General features: G+C 34.0%; 2 protein-coding genes across 3 annotated transcripts; one reads left to right on the plus strand and one right to left on the minus strand.

Moving 5' to 3' along the window:
* Positions 1-1,368: 1,368 nt before the first annotated feature.
* LOC107827496 (reticulon-like protein B13) lies at positions 1,369-2,891 on the minus strand. 2 transcript variants are annotated; one of them, XM_016654643.2, is made up of 5 exons: positions 2,629-2,891; positions 2,466-2,537; positions 2,163-2,349; positions 1,811-2,022; positions 1,369-1,705 (listed from the first exon to the last, which is right to left on the minus strand). In XM_016654643.2, exons 1-5 carry the CDS (start codon positions 2,678-2,680, stop codon positions 1,512-1,514), a joined length of 717 nt encoding a protein of 238 aa, XP_016510129.1. In that variant the 5' UTR covers positions 2,681-2,891; the 3' UTR covers positions 1,369-1,511. The 2 variants fall into 2 exon arrangements, with proteins under 2 accessions (XP_016510129.1, XP_016510130.1); XM_016654644.2 differs by having other exon boundaries at positions 2,472-2,537; positions 2,629-2,890.
* A 12,014-nt stretch (positions 2,892-14,905) lies between these two features.
* On the plus strand, positions 14,906-18,756 carry LOC107832365 (L-ascorbate oxidase homolog). Its single transcript, XM_016660205.2, has 9 exons — positions 14,906-15,083; positions 15,167-15,353; positions 15,446-15,555; positions 16,298-16,568; positions 16,678-16,774; positions 16,869-17,214; positions 17,521-17,886; positions 17,976-18,054; positions 18,370-18,756. The coding sequence occupies exons 2-9, from the start codon at positions 15,210-15,212 to the stop codon at positions 18,571-18,573; spliced, it is 1,617 nt and encodes a 538-aa protein (XP_016515691.1). The 5' UTR covers positions 14,906-15,083; positions 15,167-15,209; the 3' UTR covers positions 18,574-18,756.
* The last annotated feature ends 2,530 nt before the right edge of the window (positions 18,757-21,286 follow it).

Raw genomic sequence — 21,286 nt, forward strand, 5'->3', positions numbered from 1 at the left:
GCTTGAAGAAAATTCAAAATCTCGAGAAATGTATTCAATCAGATTACAAAGATCTTTTTACGGTTTAAAGCAATCTGGGCGCATGTGCTATAATCGCCTTAGTGAATATTTGTTGAAAGAGGGTTACATAAATGATATTATTTGTCCATGTATTTTTATAAAGAAAATGACATCAGAATTTGTTATACTTGCTATTTATGTTGATGACATAAATTTTTTGGAACTCCAGAATAGCTCCAAAAGGCAATTGAATATCTTAAGAAAGAATTTGAGATGAAAGATCTTGAAAGACAAAACTTTGCCTTGGTCTGCAAATTGAACATTTAGCATACGAGATCTTTATACATCAATCTTCCTATACATAAATGGTCTTAAAACGCTTTACATGGACAAAGCACACCCATTGAGTACACCAATGGTTGTTCGATCACTTGAAGTGAATAAGGACCCGTTCCGACCTCCAGAAGAGGATGAAGAACTCCTTGGTCCTGAAACACCCTATCTCAGTGCAATTGGTGCGCTTATGTATCTTGCTAATGCTACAATGCCTAACATAGCATTTTTTGTTAACTTACTAGCAAGATATAGCTCTTCTCCTACACAAAGACATAGGAATGGGATTAAGCATATTTTTTGATATTTAAATGGAACACTTGATATGTGTTTGTTTTATGCTAACAAAGGTTGTGCAGATCTTGTTGGTTATGCAGATGCAAGTTATTTATCTGACCCTTATAAAGCTCGATCTCAAACCGGGTACGTGTTTATATGTGAATGTACTGTCATATCATGACGCTCCATAAATCAATCTATTATTGCTACTTCTTCAAATCATGCTGAGATAATAGTTATTCATGAAGCAAGTAGGGAATGTGTAGGGTTGAGATCAATGATTCATTTTATTCAAGAAAAATATTGTTTGGAATGTGATAAAAGATCTACAATTTTATACGAAGACAATGTTGCATGCATAGTCCAATTAAATGGAGGATTTATAAAAAGAAATAGAACGAAACACATTTCACCAAATTTATTCTATACATAGGATCTTCGAAAAAATGGTGACATCAATGTGTAACAAATCCGTTCAAGTCACAATTCATGACTCAAATATTTAGAACAAGATTATCTATCATAAGGGAGTGAAATAGGTGGGTTTTTCTTGTAAGGTCTTTACTTTACTTGTCTTTACTTAAAAACTCTCGATTGCAATCCGTGCAAAAGTGCGGGGATTGAACCCGAAACACGCAACCTTTTGATCTGGAGTTAGACGCACTACCATTGCGCCACGGAACATTTTCCTATTAAATATTTTATAGTATTTACTTGGTGCATCAACATTAATTCCGTAAAATCATCACACTCGTGCAAAAGAAAATTTATATCATTTGTATATACATATACCTAATTACAACATATGTAAACTGAAAGATTCCAATTCATAGAAAAATCACATTCACTTTATTACTACCGAACAAAGTTATTTTTTAAAAAAAAATTTGAACCAGTGACTACTCCATTTTCTTCCTTTTCTTCTCCTGCATCTTGTTCTTCATTTCCTGCAGCTTGTTCTTCATTTCCTGCGCCTTCTGCACCACCGTGGCATAACATCTTTGATACCTCACTCTTACTTTCTGCCCCCACTCCTTAATCTTGTGCTCATATTTCACATATACAAATGGTCCAGTCAGTCCCACCACGACACCTGCTCCCAAAGCCAGGGAATTAAGTATGAACACATAATTAAATCCTTCACCAAAAATGAATTTACTCTCTCTCTCTATATATATATATTAAGAGATTGTATTACCAAAGTAGAGAAGCGAAAGTAAATCAAAGTAGCTAGCAACCACCGAGATCAAGCCCAAAGAAGCTACACTTCCGGCAAAAACGAGCCATTCTTTCTCGGCACTCACGCTAAATACTAATCGCAGGCTTTTTTCCACATATTCCTGGATTTTGGCCCCCATTTCCCTAGCTGATTTCTCGCTTATATACATCGCTGACATGTCCACTGGCTCTCTGCAGAAATAGTGACCGCACTAATTAATAGTAATATGTAGCTACTACTCATGTTCAAAGCTAAAATAAGCAGAACATACACAAATATATATATTGATAGAACGATTACTAAAGAAAAATTAAGTTTGGCGGATGCTTACTTCCCCAAAAGCCTATGTATGTTACCCCAGAAAAAGAGAAACGCAACCGCGAGCATGGACATCCAGGAAAAGAGTGTCACGAATTTCAATTCATAGACTTCAAGTGCTAGCCATATGGCTGTAGCTGCTAAAAGTGTTAGAACACTCAAATTCTTCCTCTTCCATAATATTACATCTCTGACTATATCTGAAAGATATACCGTAAAATACTTGTATCAGTAACTTTACGCAAAGAGACCAGGTGAAGAAGGAAAAATTAATTAAGGCGAGTGGGTTATCAAGGAGAAATGAGACTAACGTAACCTGTACCGTTGCTAACATCACGAGTTGGTGAAGGGGTTGGAAACTCTGTTGAAGTAGTGTGCATGTTGGATGCTGCAAATAAAGCAAAAATTATAGACAGAAAGGGAGTTAAGAAGGGGATCTTTCACTGGACAGTACTGTGACAATTGAGTTATGGAGATACCTGAATCGTTGCCAATTTCACGAGTTGGTGGAGAATCTGTTGAAGTCTGCATATTGAAGGCTTCAAACAAAGCAAAAAATATAGACAAAAAAGGGACTTATTAAAGTTTCTGGTACACTTTGAAAGAGCAATTTGAGATAGGTATTGTGTTCAGCTGAGAAATGTGAAGGACAACAGAGTGTAGAACAACTGAGCAGGTCATTCGAGATAAACACATGGCGCTCAACTAGACGAAACGTGGACCGAAACCATGCAGGGTCGCGCCACGATGTAATATAATGATCGTCATCTAAACGGGCTGCTTGTAATTAAACCCACTCTACCCATAATGCCAGGGCTCGCATTCTTATATTTGATAGAAGAATTAACTCAAATAATAGCCGCCAGACGTATAATATATGTATAATTAATATATAATTTATATATACATACTAAAAGAAGTAAATATTGAATATGACCGACTATTTATATAGCTAAAAGTCCAGGCCCTATAGAGTAGCAACTCGAAAAGGTCTTTACAAGGTTGAGATCACAAAGCTGGGTGAAATTTAAAAATAGTCAGATTTACAAGTGGCAATTAAAAAATAGCCACAATTTTAAAAGTAATTGAAATTTAGCCACTTTTTATGTAATATACTGGAAGTTCATACACAGGTGCACCAATCTCCAGTATATTATGCTGAAATTTTCCGTGTTGCAGTAAAATAGTAGTTATTTTTCAATAACTTTGCAAATATCGGCTATTTTTCAATTACCAGTCAGAAAACTGGCTAGCTGGTGCTATTTTTACCTCAAAGCTGCATCAAAATGTTGGGCCGCACCAGAATGTATGGTAAAAGAATCCTAAGCAAAATAGCCAAGGTGAGACCGGCCATCAATTCTCTACTTGCACTGCAATTTCCTAACATTTCAGTGACATAAGCTTTGTTGTTAAAGGAAATAATCTCCTATTATCATTTGCAATTTGAATGGAGTAAAAATGATCTAGTTTTCATGTCGTAACTCGTATGTATCCATCTCTCGCAAAAAAAACATATATAAAACTGAAACAATATATTTTAATGAACTATACATCGATCTCATCTTTATTTATTTTTTTAGAGCAAATTCATAAAAATTCAAATTTCGCGTCTGTTAGTGTTAGGCGAAAAAGGATTTTTTAAAAAAATTTCTATAAGAGCAGCCTATTTCTTTATTAGAAGAGTATTACGAGTAACGTTATCGACTGCTTTTTAATAGACTAAGTTAGGAAGCTAGTTCTTGAGGGCATTGCAAATCAAAAGAAGGTAAAGATGAGACTTTAGTGCAAGTGAATTGCGCGCACCTAAGTGGTACAATGCAAAGTTCAACAATTTCATTATTCCGTGGAGAAAGGTTGATGGCTTTTCTCAATATTTTGTTTCCAGGGTTTTGTTTCTTCCTCGAAATGAATAGAATGCCCAGTAGCAGACGATGACCTTTCGAATTGCGACTTAAAGATATCCAGCGTGTGGTTGCCTTTGCAATGTGATAAAAAGAAAAACAAAGCGGAGAAATGAAGAAACAGACATGCCACGTGCAAGCTCATCACAAAGTTAAGAATTATGCACATACACTTCACTTTTCCCTTTTCCCTTTTCATCAGTTTGAAGAATAACGAACCACGGTGTATTTATGCCATGCATTGTTGAATAAATTAACTCAACATGCTAGCCAAGAGGATTTTGGGGTATGGTCATGCACCATTCACTATGCAAATTAAGGGTCTTGCACCTACGCTAATTCAGGATTTAAATCATATTGATTTAATTTTCACGATTTTTAGCATTGAACTCATTATATTTTTAAAGTTATGGGTTCATAAATATTATTTTTACGATTTTAATAAATTTTTACATATAAATTTTTACTTTGCATCGAAAGTTATAGATTTAATTGAATCCGTTAGTTGAACACTACCTTCGCCATGGTCTTGCAGGTACATTTTACTATATAACATCATGATGACGATTTTCGCGCATAACCCTGATTCACATGACTCCTTTCGAATGAGATTGGTAAGAAACAACATAGAAAACTCATAATAAAACACGTGGGATCTTTGTAGAATTATTTTTTTCATAGTCAAATTATAACAAGTTATTGGAGATTATTTCATTGATTTCATAGTTACCGATACATCCCTAAAGTTCAGTGCTAAAATGTCACAAAATATGTCTAATCGGTTTTGATATGTGAATTTCACCCACATTTAAATTGAAAAGCGTATGTTTAGAACTTTGTGATAGTATATACTCCTTCCTAAGTTCGAGCTCAAAAACATTTATCCTAGAACACTCAAAAGGATTCTCATGTCACAATTCAAAAGTAATTATCTCCAAACCAAATCAAACCACTCATACACAAAAATAAAAATAATTATAGAAAAACCCAACACAAATAGGGTAAAGAAAAAGCAAAAAGTGTTATGAAATAAAGACTGTAAAGTAAAGACAAGTATAGACAGAAACTGATATATTATTCAAATTTCAAAGTTATGTACATAGTGAACTTAAATCTCCTTTATTTATAGAAGAAAGGAAGTTGTTGTGTAATCTGCTTCTGCAAGCTGCTGTGTAAGCTGCTTGTAAGCTGCTACTGTACCATATATATAGATAATCTTCTACCGGGGTGATGTTTATCCATAACGGAGAACCGAAAGGATAAGCTCATTGTACCAGATATAGATAATCTTCTACCGGAGGCCGGTGATGTTTATCCATAACGGAATACAGAAAGGATAAGCTCATTGTACCAGATATAGATAATCTTCTACCGGGGGTAATTTTATCCATAACGGAGTACTGAAAGGATAAGCTTATTGTACCAGATATAGATAATCTTCTACCGGGGGTGATGTTTATCCATAACGGAGTACCAAAATGATAAGCTTCTTTAGGAGGCTTATTTTCAATAGAGTACTAAATAGATAAATATATTTACGGCGGAGTCTCATATAGATAAGTTTCTCCAGGAATCTTATTTACAACGGAGTACTAAATGAATATCCATAATATAATATATTTATAACACTCCCTCTTGGATGTTCAATTAAAAGATAATGTGCTTCATTAAATCCTTACTAGGAAAAACCACGTGAAAAAAAATCCTAGTGAAGGAAAAAGAGTACACATATTTAGTAATACGCATAACTAGTTGTCTCATTAGAAACCTTATAAGGAAAACCCTGTGGGAAAAACTTTAGTAAGGAAAAAAGAGTATAGCGCGTATTATACTCCCCCTGATAAAAATCTTGTTTTAAATATTTGAGTCTCCGCATTCCAATCTTGTATACCATCTTCTCAAAAGTTGAAGTTGGCAAAGATTTAGTGAATAAATCTGTCGGATTGTCACTTGAACGGATTTGTTGCACATCAATGTCACTTTTTTTCTGAAGATCATGTGTGTAGAATAATTTTGGTGAAATGCGCTTCGTTCTATCTCCTTTTATAAATTCTCCCTTTAATTGGGCTATGCATGCAACATTGTCTTCGTATAAAATTGTGGATTTTTTATCACATTCCAAACCATATTTTACTTAAATAAAATGAATCACTGATCTTAACCATACGCATTCCCTACTTGCTTCATGAATAGTTATTATCTCAGCATAATTTGAAGAAGTAGCAACAATAAATTGCTTTGTGGAGCACCATGATATGACAGTACCTCCACATGTAAACACGTACCCGGTTTGAGATCGAGCTTTATGTGGATCAGGTAAATAACCTGCATCTGCATAACTAACAAGATCTGCACTACCTTTTGTTAGAATAAAATAAACTCATATCAAGTGTTCCCTTTAAATATCGCAATATATGCTTAATCCCGTTCCAATGTCTGAGTGTAGGAGAAGAGCTATATCTTGCTAGTAAATTAACAGAAAATGCTATGTCGGGCCTTGTAGCATAAGAAAGATGCATAAGTGCACCAATTGCACTAAGATAAGGTATTTCGGGACCAAGGAGTTCCCTATCCTCTTCTGGAGGTCGGAACAAATCCTTATTCACTTCAAGTAATCGAGCAACTATTTGTGTACTCAATGTGTTCTCTTTATCCATGTAAAAACGTTTTAAGACCCTTTCTGTATAGGCAGATTGGTGGATAAAGATCCCATATGCTAAATGTTCAATTTGCGGACGAAGACAACGTTTTGTCTTTCCAAGATATTTCATCTCAAATTCTTTCTTAAGATATTCAATTGCCTTTTGGATCTCTTCTGGAGTTCCAACAAGATTTATGTCATCAACATAAACAACAAGTATAACAATTCTGATGTCATTTTCTTTATAAAAAATACATGGACAAATAATATCATTTATGTAGCCCTCTTTCAGCAAATATTCACTAAGGCGATTATACCACATACACCCAGATTGCTTTAAACCGTACAAAGATCTTTGTAATCTGATTGAATATATTTTTTGAGATTTTGAATTTGCTTCAGGCATTTTAAATCCTTCAGGGATTTTCATATAAATTTCATTATCAAGTGAACCGTACAGATAAGCTATAACTACATCCATTAGATGTATTTCAAGCTTTTCATATAGTGCTAAACTGATGAGATATCGAAATGTTATGGTATCCATAACAGGTGAATATGTTTCAATCAAAATCGACTCCAGGTCATTGTAAGAATCCTTGTGCGACAAGATCTTTCAGTTTTATTTTTATCATTACTTTTTCGCACAAAAAACTCATTTATGACCAACTAGTTTTAGACCAGCAGATGTTTGGACTGCTGGTCCAAAGACCTCTCTTTTAGCAAGTGCATTTAATTCTGATTGAATTGTCTCTTGCCATTTTGGCCAATCATATCTTTGTCGACATTCTTTGACAGATCGGAGTTCAAGATCCTCACTATCTTGCATAATGTTAAGTGCAACATTATATGCAAAAATATTATCCACCAATATTTCAGATCGATTTAAATTAATCCCTTCATCAGTAGAGCTTATTAAAATCTTTTCACTCACTTGAGTCTCGGGTTCATTGATTTCTTCAGGAATCTCAGAACTAATCAGATCTTGGGTCTCTTCAAGGGATACCTTCATAGTATCGTTTTGATCATTTGTCGATTTTCTTTTTCGAGGATTTTGATCCTTAGAACCCAAAGGCCTACCACGCTTCAGGCGTGCTTTAGGCTTACTAGCTCTCATGCTAGTAGATGGTCATGCTGGGACATAAATTCGGATAGGCACATTCTCTGCAGGGATATGTGACTTAGTTATTCTTTTCAAATCAGTAAACGTGTCTCGCATTTGATTTGCTATATTTTGTACATGGATGATCATCTGTACCTCTTGATTACATATAGAGGTACGTGAATCAAAATGGGATAATGATGAAATATTCCACACAATTTCTCTTTTGATTTTCTTTTTCTCTCTCCCTAATTGTGAAAAATTTATTTTATCAAATCGACAATCTGCAAAATCGAGAAGTAAATAAATCTCTCGTCAATGGTTCAAGATAGCGAATAATAGAGGGTGATTCAAACCCAACATATATTCCTAACCTTATATGCGGGCCCATCTTACTGCGTTGTAGTGGTGCTATTGGCACATATACAACACATCCAAAAATTCGTAGATGGACAATATTTGGTTCATGACCAAAAACTAATTGTGACGCCGAATATTTATTATAATGTGTCGGTCTGAGACGGATAAGTGATGTTGCATGCAAGATAGCATGGCCCCAAACAGTAGTGGGAAATTTTATTTTCATAAGTAGTGGTCTTGCTATCAATTGCAGGCATTTAATAAATGACTCTGCAATGTCATTTTGAGTATGAATATAAGCTACAGGATGTTCAACTTTTATCCCAATCGATAGACAGTAAACATCAAAAGGTTGAGATGATAATTCTCCAGCATTATCAAGGCGAATAGCCTTTATAGGATAATCTGGAAATTGTGCCCTTAATCGAATTATTTGGGGTAATAGCTTTGCAGACGCCAGGTTGCGAGATGATAGTAGGCACACATGAGACCATCCTGAAGATGCATTTATTAAGACCATAAAATATCTAAACAACTAACTTGGTGGGTGAATAGATCCACATATATCCCCATGTATACGTTCTAAAAAAGCAGGGGATTCAATGCCAACCTTCATTGGTGATGGTCTAGTGATTATTTTGCCTTGATAACAAGTATCACAAGAAAATTCATTATTTATAAGAATCTTCAGGTTCTTTAATGGATGCCCACTCGAATTTTCAGTAATTCGTCTCATCATTATTGAACCAGGATGGCCCAAACGGCCATGCCAAAGCACAAAAATATTTGAATCAGTAAACTTCTGGTTTACGAAAAAATGTGCTTCAACTGTACTAATCTTTGAATAGTATAAGCCGGAAGATAAAGTTGGTAACTTTTCTACAATGCACTTCTGGCCAGAAACATTCTTTGTAATACAAAGATATTCCATATTCATTTTATCTATGTCTCAACATGATACCCATTTATCCATAAAACTCAACAAGTTTTTTGGGACTTGGAGGAGAATAATGCATTATCTATTGTAAGTTTTGTTCCCTTAGACAGAAATATAGTGGCTCTTCCGGAGCCTTCAATCAAACTTATATTACCGAAAATTATTGAAACATTTACTTTTTCCTTATGCAAATAAGAAAAGTATTTCTGATAAGTTGTTCCACTATCAATTACACAAATATCTTCATGATTGGTCTTTGATCCAAACATAATTTGAGGATTATCCATATTATTCAAAATGACATAAACAAAATTAATATGATAATAAACATCATTATCAAAGCATAACTTTTATTTATGTATAACAATTACATAACCATACTATCTACTACAAACAACAAAAATTAAAATATTTACATTTCTACAGATTCATCACCGATAACATAACTTGTTTCTCCTTCCGGGAATGCAAAGTAATCAGCTACATCCAAATGCAAGAAGTCTAAATTATCTTTAGAAATAAAATTTGCTTCAACATTTTTCTCTGTCTTATTCAGGGAGGCTTGATACAGTTCAACCAGGTGCTTTGGCGTACGACAGGTACGTGACCAGTGCACTTTTCCTCCACATCTATAACATGCATTTTCTGCCTTTGCTGCTTGTACCGCTTCATGCTTTTATTCCTTCCCTTTTCACTACTGGTGGTGAGGAGGGGTTCTTTGGTGCATTATTATTACCATGACTAGATTTTCTTCCCTGACCATGGCCATGACCACAACTGGGGCCACGTCATCTTCCACACTTCGCTTAGTGGAAGTTTGTCTCATTCACTTCAGGGAATGGACAAGAACCAGTAGGTCGGCTTTCATTATTTTTCATTAATAGCCCATACAAGAAGATGTGAGATAAGTTCAGAATATTTTTTGAATCCCATCTCTCGATATTGCTGCTGCAGGAGGATATTCGAGGAATGAAAAGTGGTGAAATTTTTCTCCAACATATCATGATCAGTAATATTATCACCACATAATTTCAATTGGGAAATAATTCTGAACATAACATAATTATACTCACTGATAGATTTAATATCTTGTAACCTTAGATGAGTCCAATCATAACGTGTCTGTGGAAGAACGACAATCTTCAGGTGGTAATATCTATCTTTTAAATTATTTCATAGTATGACTAGATCTTTAATAGTGAGATATTCTATTTTCAAGCCTTCATCAAGATGATGGCGTAGGAATATCATTGCTTTGGCATGGTCTTGGTTTGATACTTGATTTTTGTCCTTGATGGTGTCTGCCAGACCCATCGCATCAAGATGAATTTCAGCATCAAGCACCCAAGACATGTAACTTTTGCCCGATATATCCAGGGCTACAAATTCAAGTTTAGAAAGATTTGACATTATTTAGAAAAAGAAAGTTTGTACCTCTGATATTTTCAAAGTATTTGCTCGAGATGGCAGAGTCTCGTGATGATAACATATTATGAAATAAAGACTGTAAAGTAAAGACAAGTATAGAGAGAAACTGATATATTATTCAAATTTCAAACTTATGTACATAATGAACTGAACTCTCCTCTATTTATAGAAGAAAAGAAGTTGTTGTGTAAGTTGCTTCTGCAAGCTGCTACTGTACCAGATATAGATAATTTTCTACCGGGGGTGATGTTTATCCATAACAGAGTACCGAAAGGATAAGCTCATTGTACCGGATATAGATAATCTTCTACCGGGGGTGATGTTGATCCATAATAAAGTACCGAAAGGATAAACTCATTGTACCAGATATATATAATCTTCTACCGGGGGTGATGTTTATCCATAACGGAGTACCGAAAGGATAAACTACTTTAGGAGGCTTATTTCCAATAGAGTACTAAATAGATAAACATATTTATGGCGGAGTCTCATATAGATAAGTTTCTTCAGAAAGCTTATTTATAACGGAATACTAAATGAACATTCATAATATAATATATTTATAACAAAAAGAGATTAGCAGTGAAAACGAAAAAAAAAGAAGAAAAATATATAAAAATAAAAGGTGCCTAGATCCTTTCCTTTTTTACCATGAAATTTTTGTGTTACTCCTCCGACTCTCTTCTTTTTGCACTTCATTTCTCTACTTCTTCCTAATTTTAAAATTAACATAAATAATCGTCTTAAATTAAAAATAACCGATGTATATAATTAATATATAATCTATATATATTTGTTAGAAAAAATAAATAATAAATATAGTGTAAATATCTCCTTTTTCTTTTCTTGGATATAAAAGGAATTTGAAGTGCCTCCTAAACTGGAAGCATGGCGGTGGATAACCCCTTTCCGTGTGGTACCCCACTCCACCCCATATTTTCCGATCAATCAAACACAACACACAAATCAACCAACACATCACATGGGTGCCCATCATTCATTAGCAAATAGTATTCCTTATTTCCCTATTGACTATTGAAATATATATTAAGTATTATGTTAACTAGTAAAATTAAGATTTTGGCCAACTAATGCTTTATTTATTTAAGTTCTCTATCTTCCTTGTTATACAATATTCCATGAACTCATTAGATGTTTAGGCCCACCTTATTATTGCAAATGATTCGCCACTTGCCACTAATGAAATTTTGAGTTGAAAGCAATCAAAAGCATAAGGAAATTAAAACTCAATTCAGGCCTTAATTTTCCGTCTCCAAAGGGATCATTGATTAGTACCCTATGGAAACTTCTCGATTTCCAGAATGGCGTTAACTTTAAATTCTATCTAAAGCTAAAAAAAAGGTCAACTGTTATTTTCGCTATGTGATATATAAGGGGAGGAAAGGAAACAGTACTAAAATAATTTATCTCGCAGTTCCTGTTGATTAAATTATTTGTCTATTTCTAAGCATTAGTTTTCCTATTTTTACTTTTCTCATCATTTATTCTATCAAATTCGAACTCACTATGGCAAGGTAAATTTATCTCGTGGCCTGTTGTTAGAACACAGCCGACTGAGTACTACGAGTTTATCTAAATCCATAATTTTGGACGCGGAATATAGATTTATATATAAAAACTTACTAAAATTTAAATAAATATTAGATTTGAACCCAAAATTTTAACAGTATAATGAGTCTAATACCAAAAATATTAAAAAATGAACTCATTAAATTTAAATTCTAAGTTCGCCTATGCTCATTCTACTGTTCAAATTGTTATTTTCTCGTAGAGTTCGAGCAAGCCTGTTAGATTTCCTTCTACCTAAACCCATCCATGAATAAATAGGGGATGCACTCCATTAATCAAGCAATAAAGAGATTTCATTAACAAATCCCATTTCATTTCCATTAGCATCTTCATTCATAATTTCCAGATTAATACAAGTTTATAGATATAATGAAAAACATGTTTGCAAAATACCAACATTTCTAGTTCAATTCCCCATATCAAACACTACCCACAACCTGTCTACGTAGCCTCTAAGTGCTACAGAAGAGTAGTGTGGAAGTGCCGGCAACAAGGCCTGTTGAATAGAGAGTGACAACTCAAATGACATCAGGCCCGGAATAGTGTAGGGCTCACCAAAACCTGTTGAATAGAGAGTGACTGCTAACGAGGACCAAAGCTGCCCGCTGATCAAGGAAATAACAATTGAGGAACTGTTTACGGTATAATAATTTTTTCATCCCAAGTTAGGCTCGCTATTAAAATAATACTTGTTGTATTAAATGGAAACGGTTTCAAATAAATTTACTTTATAAAGAAGTTGACAATTGTTCAAATAATAATGGAACCTAAACTTACTTTAGTAGTAATACTTAAATAATGAAAGAATAGTGATTAGGGTAGAGAATTTCATACTTTTAAATAACATAAGTAGAAAGTTATAGGATGCTTAATTTGTAAGAGAGATTGTTATTTTACTTGCATCATAATCCTCAGCCAGTTCATTCCTACTGTGGAGGACATTTATTGTTTTGACTTTGCTAATATCAAATTGATGGTACCATGAAATTCACCACCTCTGCGCAGAGAGGGTCGCTTGAATTGCAAGAACCATTTTAAATTCGAAATTTCTTCTTGCAAAATTTTGATATCATACCAATCTTCTTGCGAAACAGAAATTAAGTTGATTGAGACTTTCTTTTTATAAAAAATATTGCCGAAATTTAGGTTAAGAATTAGTATATTTGTTTCAATTTTTGAGCTATATCAAAACTAATATTGTCCTTTTCATTGGTTCAAATATAAAAAATATTGTCGATCACTGTATCTATAAATGATACAGGTAAAATGTTTACGTTTTGAAAAAGTAGTCCTCAAACGCCCTAAAACAAAAAAGACAAACTGAAACAAGTAGGCAGATTTTTAAATTAAGTCTAAATTTAGAGAAGAAGAAACTAAGAAAAAGAAAAAAGAGATTGAGCTCTTTGGATTCTGAATTCTGACCATGAAATATGCATGTGAAAGCTGACATCCATTCTCAGCCATTAACTGATTACATCATTTAAATTGTAAATATTCAGCCGCACTAAAAGGAAAAAAAAAATTCTAGCACAAAAAAAGGAGAAAAAAAAAAGGAGAAAAGAAACTAGCAAGCGGTAATATCGCGGCTACTACCCCTGGTAATTAAAGGAAATAACATGCTGTATTGCTTACTGCTTTTAAATTTTTTCAGGTGGCTCACGTTCCTGTATTCAAATCTCTCAACACTCAACAATCCCAATAAAACTACAGATCCAACTCAACCTCTACTATCTTTATACTACACATACCTTTTATTTTGGTCAAATTTATACTTCACGTAAAAAGAAAGAGTAAAGATAAAGTCTAAAAATTTAAATTTTGATATTGCGATTCAAACTACAATGTTACGACTCTGCTCTTGTTCTATTCTTGATTAGAGATTTCTCCATGAAAAATATGAATCGGAGTTTGAAGAAGGGGAGGGAGAAGGAGCCCTTGACCCGCAGGAGAATTTATTCAATCACATAGTTTGGGCTCCTAGAATATGATGCCCTTGGGGCTTTCTATTTGATTGTATCGAAAGGCCCTTGTTCAACTTGAATTTTATTTTTCCTTATTAAATATGTTTTACTAAGTTTAAATTTTGTGTATTAAGGATGCAAATAATAATTATATAATTAAGTTACTTATAAAATAGTTACAAATAATTTTTTTACGGTAAGCATCAATCAATAAAGTTATTACTAATTGCTATCACCAATGGCATAGCCACCTTTGTCCCATAACTAGATATTTTTTTTAATTATATATATATCAATTTTCTTTATGCTTATTTCTTTATATTTTATTTTTTTTGTGAAAATTTTGGTACACAACTTTTGGTCACATAGTGAAGTGTTGAAATATGTTACTCCCTCTGTCCCAATTTATGCGTTATGCTTTCTTATTTAGATACAATAATTTTAAACTTTCAACTTTACCCTTAATGAGATAATTTATAGTCACACAAGTATTTATAATTTAATTTAGACCATAAATTTTAAATATCTTCAAACGTTTTAAAATATCTTTAAACGTTTTAAAACTTCAAACAATGCCGTGAACGGAGACTGAGGGAGTAGTAGTTTAAACATTTTTACATTAAATAAATCCTTAAAAACAAGTTTATATTGACCGGACAAACGGCGAGATTTATGGGAGGTTTAACTTTCAACTACTACTTACCTTGTCTTTCCACGCTTCTTTACAACTAGCAAAATGAAAAAAAGTGAACCAAAAGTAAAAGAAAAAAGAGTGAAGAAAAACATTGGGAGGTTAATGTCTAATAATAATAACGCGGAATCGCGTGAAGTGCGCCGAATATGAGAGTTGGCATTATATAGGCCCTATCCAGCGAAGCTCTTTTCCGCAACTAAGTCAGTATTTATGTGCTGCTTTACACAAATCCTCCACTAGATCTATTAGACAGTGATACATTTGTTCATTCTTTCTATTTTTAGAAGAAGTATACTTCAGCTCATACCCACTCAAACCTGGTATATTTCCATTTTCTTCTCTCTGTTTCTGTTAGATACTCTGTAGGATTGGACTTATATATGTGCATTTGGTATATTTGCAGGTATTAAGGGGTTTTGGGTGTTGATTCTTTAAGCATTGCTGCAATGGGGAAAGTTGCTCTTTTTTATTTGATTTGTGGTATCTTGGTTTTTGGGAGCGTCTCTGTGGTGAAAGCAGAGGATGCTTACAGATATTTTACATGGACTGCTACTTATGGAACTGCTTCTCCCCTTGGTGTTCCTCAGCAGGTTGTTTTCTTGTTTCCTATTTTCTACTGCTAGCTGTATGGTTAATTTAGAAGTTGAATTTTCTGATGAAGTTTTCATGTTTGAACTTGTAGATAATCCTGATCAATGGTCAATTTCCTGGTCCAAAACTTGATCTTGTCACTAATGAGAATGTAATCCTTAACCTTATTAATAAGTTGGACGAGCCTCTTCTATTGACATGGTGAGTCTCTTTTCCAAAAACTTTCCTTTTATTTATGCTTATATAATGTTGCTCTTCGTTTGAATTTGGTCTAGACTTTTTTCTCATATAACTATCTTATTGGCAGTAAGTTTGTTAACTACACTGCTTCTGCCAAATGTATTTCCGTCATTGAGCTTTTTTTATGCGAGTCATGTTATTCGAAGAAGTATTGGGGAGAGTTGATTAGACAATACATGACTATGCTGAGGACATGATCCTAGATACGAATGTGTGTAGGTTGAGAATTAAGGTAGAGGGTTAGGTAGCCGAGTGTTGTCCTTGCGCGTTCTAGTAGCTTTAGTGCATTACTCAGTGTTAGTCTTGCGTTTTCTTATTATTTAGATTTCTGTTGTTACTTGTTGTTTCTTTCACTTCGGTTTCTGATTGCACCACTGTGTTAGTCTTGTATTTACTCTTCAGTATTTTGATTTGTTTGCTTGTTGTTGCTTCTTCCTTTTAGCTTTTCTGAGCCGAGGGTCTACGAAAATAGCCTCTGCCTTCCTATAGTTAGGTGTAAGGTTTGCGCACACACTCAGACTCCACTTGTGGGATTACACGAGATTTTTTTTTTTTTTTTTTTTTGGTTGTTGTAGTCCTCGTCTTCATGTTATTCGAAAAGTGTAGTATTTTGGTTTCTCTTTATTTTGCTGTTGCTTTTGTAGTCATAGAATTGTTGAGAACAAGTGTTAGACCTATAGCCTTACATGTATTTACTGTTTAGGAACGGAATCAAACAAAGGAAGAACTCATGGCAAGATGGAGTTTTGGGAACTAATTGTCCCATTCCTCCAAATTCAAATTACACTTACAAGTTCCAAATGAAAGACCAAATTGGAAGCTATACATACTTCCCTTCAACTCAATTGCACAGAGCTGTTGGAGGTTTCGGAGCACTAAACATATATGCAAGATCAGTAATCCCAGTTCCATATGCTAAACCTGCTGGAGATTTCAGTTTACTTATTGGTGATTGGTACAAGAGCAGCCATAAGGTAATTCTATTGCCTGTTTCTTGCATTCTTTCAAACTGTATTAGATAATATAGCTGTCCAAATTGTGTGCTGAAAATGCCCTCAATATCTTTACCTTTGGTTTTTGCAGGTATTGCGGCAAATATTGGACTCAGGGAAGTCTCTTCCTTTTCCAAGTGGCCTCCTTATAAACGGACAGAAGCAGTCTACCTTCACTGGCGATCAAGGTCATACTGAATTGTCATTAATCATCGAATGTGTCCTAGCCATTTAATCCTGTTGAAGATCAACTCATTAACAACAATTTTTTTCCATCTTCAGGAAAAACATACATGTTCAGGATCTCTAATGTAGGTTTGAAAAATACCTTTAACTTCAGAATTCAGGGCCACAAGATGAGAGTCGTCGAGGTTGAAGGATCCCATGTGATTCAGAGCCTCTATGATTCTCTTGATGTCCATGTTGGTCAATCTATGTCCGTCCTTGTTACGTTGGATCAGCCTCCAAAGGACTACTACATTGTCGCTTCCACAAGGTTCACAAGGACTGTTCTTACTGCTACTGCAGTTCTCCACTACTCTAACTCTAAGGCGTCTGTTTCTGGACCCATGCCATCTGCTCCCGCTGGTCAAATGCACTGGTCTATGTTGCAAGCCAGAACATTCAGGTACCTTCTTATCCACAAGAATTGCCATGTACATTCACATTATTGCATTTGACACTTCAGACATTACAAGACTAGTTGAAACTCTACAATTAGGATTGTTTATCGTTCTCAAAATGGTAAAACCTTGATGGTGGGAGGTAGCAGGTATCTAGTCGAATTAGTCGAGGTGTGCGCAAGCTGGTCCGGACACCATGAGAAAAAAAATTACATATGATAAATAAAGCATTTCAAGAATAGTTGGCACTTGACAGCTAGGATTGTTTATTGTTCTCAAATGACCTAATTCTCTATTTTTCTGAATTGAAGGTGGAATCTGACAGCAAATGCAGCTAGACCAAATCCTCAGGGTACATTCCACTATGGTAAAATTACAATATCAAGGACTTTTGTGCTGGCTAACTCTGCACCTCTTATCAATGGGAAGCTGAGATATGCTGTGAATCGGGTCTCTTATGTTAATCCTGATACTCCACTAAAACTTGCTGATCATTTCAACATCCCCGGAGTCTTCAGCTTGAACTCCATTCAAACTTTTCCCTCTGATGGTTCTCCTTACCTAGCTACAGCTGTGTTTCCAGCTTCTCACCATGATTTCATCGAAATCGTTTTCCAAAACAATGAGGCTACTATGCAATCTTGGCATCTTGATGGCTATGACTTCTGGGTCGTCGGGTATGTCTTAATGCTTCAAAGTTTTCCATTGCTCCCAGTGATATAATTGGCTGACTTTTCTAATCCTTTCCTATTGCTAAAATCTGCAGTTTTGGATCTCGCACATGGACACAAGCAAGTAGAAATAAGTACAATCTTGTTGATGCTCCTACTAGACATACTACACAGGTAAACTTCAAATTCAGCCACTGTAGTGCAGCAGTTCCATGAATGTGAAGGGTTAATTCAGTATGATCACTAACTTCTATCCACTATAATAGAAAAGTCACAAACTATTTCTCTAAAGTAATTGATTGTTACCCACTATAACTATCTTTTGTCACATTAAAGTAATTGAACTTTGCTTAGTATAATAGTAAAGTCGCACAGTAAAGTCACCCTGATGGATAAGTTCTGTTGTTATAATGGTTCAGTGACTATATGTGAAATTAACTCTTATCTGAATATATAGTCCTAATCATGAACATGGAGTGGTTCTTGCAGGTTTATCCAAAATCCTGGACTGCTATATTGGTATCATTGGACAACCAAGGAATGTGGAATTTGAGGTCAGCAATGTGGGATAGGCAATATCTTGGACAACAGGTGTACCTCAGGGTCTACAACCCAACCCAAAGTCTAGCTAATGAATATGACATACCTACTAATGCTCTTCTATGTGGCAAAGCTGTTGGTCGACATCCTTAATTTGATGAGTCCTTTAGGCTTCTGTTTTATTACTGGTCATGAGAGGTTGACTAGGAGAGATTTGCGGCAAAATATAATTACTTGGTTACTTGTGTTGTAATCAGATACCTTTGTATTTTATGGTTGTTGGCTACACTAGTTTTTGAAATGCCAGCTAATACGAAGTTCATTGTTAGATAGTAATTTCGTCTTTATATTCGTTTATTTGCAGTGAAACTCCAAAGAGTTCTACCGAGCAAACTATTGCGGTCAAAATTATTGCGTATACGCATTGTTGTATTGAAACTAGTCTCTAACTTAGAGATTGTTAATCTGCATTGAAAAGTATTGTTGACCAATTTTAGAATGCAAAAGTAGAGCGAAATGAATAAAAAGTAATTATATACTCCCGATCTATACTGGTTTGAAATTAAGGAGTGATTAACTGCTTGATATATTAAGTGATTGGTTTAATCAGACGCAAGCAATGAACTTCGTATTAGACGAAATTATACTGAACTTTCATTTCTTAATTTAATGTCACTATTAGCACACAAGTTTTCGTCAGTTGTTCTTTGTTTATATCACCTGTTTAGTAAGTGACCCTCTTTTATTTCTCTTGTAACTGATGGGCCTATAATCCACGATTTAAAGTTTCTTATGAAAAATTAAAAATCTTATGAGAAAATGTATAACCACGATCTAGAATTTTGTAAGTTATTGCAACATTAGACCTCAGTCTAATATTTTGTGAACAAACTAAAAATTGCATGAGCAAACGGTAGACTCAAATGTTACGTTGTCCGGAAGGGTAATTTCCTAAGGCTATATTTTGCACAACTTTTCTAAAGAGGAACAAAATCTAAACAATAGACATTTGCATAATCAGCCCTATTAGCGAGAACGCCGACTGGCCCATTTGTTGATTTTATTGGGCCAAAACTTTCGCCTTCTAGCCCGGTTACAGTAGACTACATGTGTAAACTGGGCCAACATTCTTGTTAGGATAATCTACGCGGTATGCCCATTGAAAATATCAGTTAACACCATATATAATTAAAATATTTATTTTACTTTGTATATTTACTTTATAAATTTATTTTATCATATATACCTATTGTATTCTAAATATAATACTGTATATTTTAAATTAGAATATTATGATATTGTATTCCAAATTAGAATACTGTAGCATGTTTAGTTTGAATATTATATTCTAAATTAAAAAATTATCGTATATTTGGTTTGGATACTGTATTCTAAATTAAAATATTATAGTATATTTGGTTTCAATATTCCAAATTAGAATACTGTAATATGTTTTGTTAGAATATTGTATTCCAAAATTAGAATATTGTGGTATTTTTGGTTAGAATACTTTATTACAAAATAGAATATTATGGTATGTTCCACTTGGATATTGCATTCTAAATTAAAATATTATGGGTGTTTAATTTGAATAATATATTAAAAATTAGAATATTATAGTATATTTTATTTAAATATTTTATTCTTCATTACAAAAATATGGTATGTTTGGTTAAGATATTGTACTCTTTATTAGAATATTAATTATGGTAAGCTAGGTTCGGATTTTTCAAATTAGAATATTATGGTATATATTATTTGAATATTATAGTCCAAATTAGAATATTATGAATAGTTTGGATATTGTACTCTTCATTAGAATATTGTGATAAGCTAAGTCTGGATTTTTCAAATTAGAATATTGCAGTATGTTTTGTTTGAATATTGTATTCCAAATTAAAATATTATGATTTGTTTAGTTAAAATATTGTATTCCAAATGAGAATATTATGGTAAGTTAGGTTTGGATTGTTGATGTCGCCCAAACTCACACCATTAATTTAGGTTGCGAGGCGGTCGATGCAATAATAAAAATCCAACGCGAGTCGGGGTCTATTCCACAGGGAGCTTAATGTGGGATTAGTTATATACCTAGAGTGAATGTACGACATGCCTAAGATTACACTTTCACATTTGCAATTGTGGTTTCTACTTCTACTTTTATGCTAATGCATGTAATTGTAAAGCTAAGAGATAATGTTTTTGGTTTTGGTTATTTTTCAAGTTATAAAAGATCTAGGGTTGCGACTTCCGCCTAGTTGGTTACCTAACGGATTTAGAGCTTTAGGGCATGTTTGGTTGATCGGTATACAATATAGTAATCACACGCAATTACTCACTCTATACCTCTCGGTAGTTTGAGTGATTTTGCCCAATTTGGCTTTCTCAAGTCCAAATAGGTATCTCACGAAACAAGTGATAAATGCTCAAATCGGGTCTTACTATCTCTAGATTCGACCCTTTAATTAGGGATATCAATTTCTTGAGTTCACCCCAAATTCTTGTTAGCCAAGTTTTCCTAGACTTAGTCTCACTTTCTTAAGTAAAGACTAAGTCAATTAGGCATGAATCAACATTTGCAACCATCAATTCTCAAATTCAAGCAAGAACTAGGCTAAATATCATATACCCAATTATAAATAAGCCCTAAATTAATCATCCATTAAGTACCCATACTAGGATTGGGTCACAACCCTAGCTAAGGGTTTAGATACTCATGGAAAATAAAAAAATTAAAGAATAAACTAAGATAAAATGCATAATAATTGATTAAGGAAATAAAATCTAATGTTTAAATGCTAAACTAGTACAAAGTTACCCAATACAGTAAAATAAAAATGGCTCTAAGTGTTCAGGTGCACCAAAC

The sequence above is a fragment of the Nicotiana tabacum genome, chromosome 17, assembly GCF_000715075.1.
Source record: "Nicotiana tabacum cultivar K326 chromosome 17, ASM71507v2, whole genome shotgun sequence".
NCBI lineage: Eukaryota > Viridiplantae > Streptophyta > Magnoliopsida > Solanales > Solanaceae > Nicotiana > Nicotiana tabacum.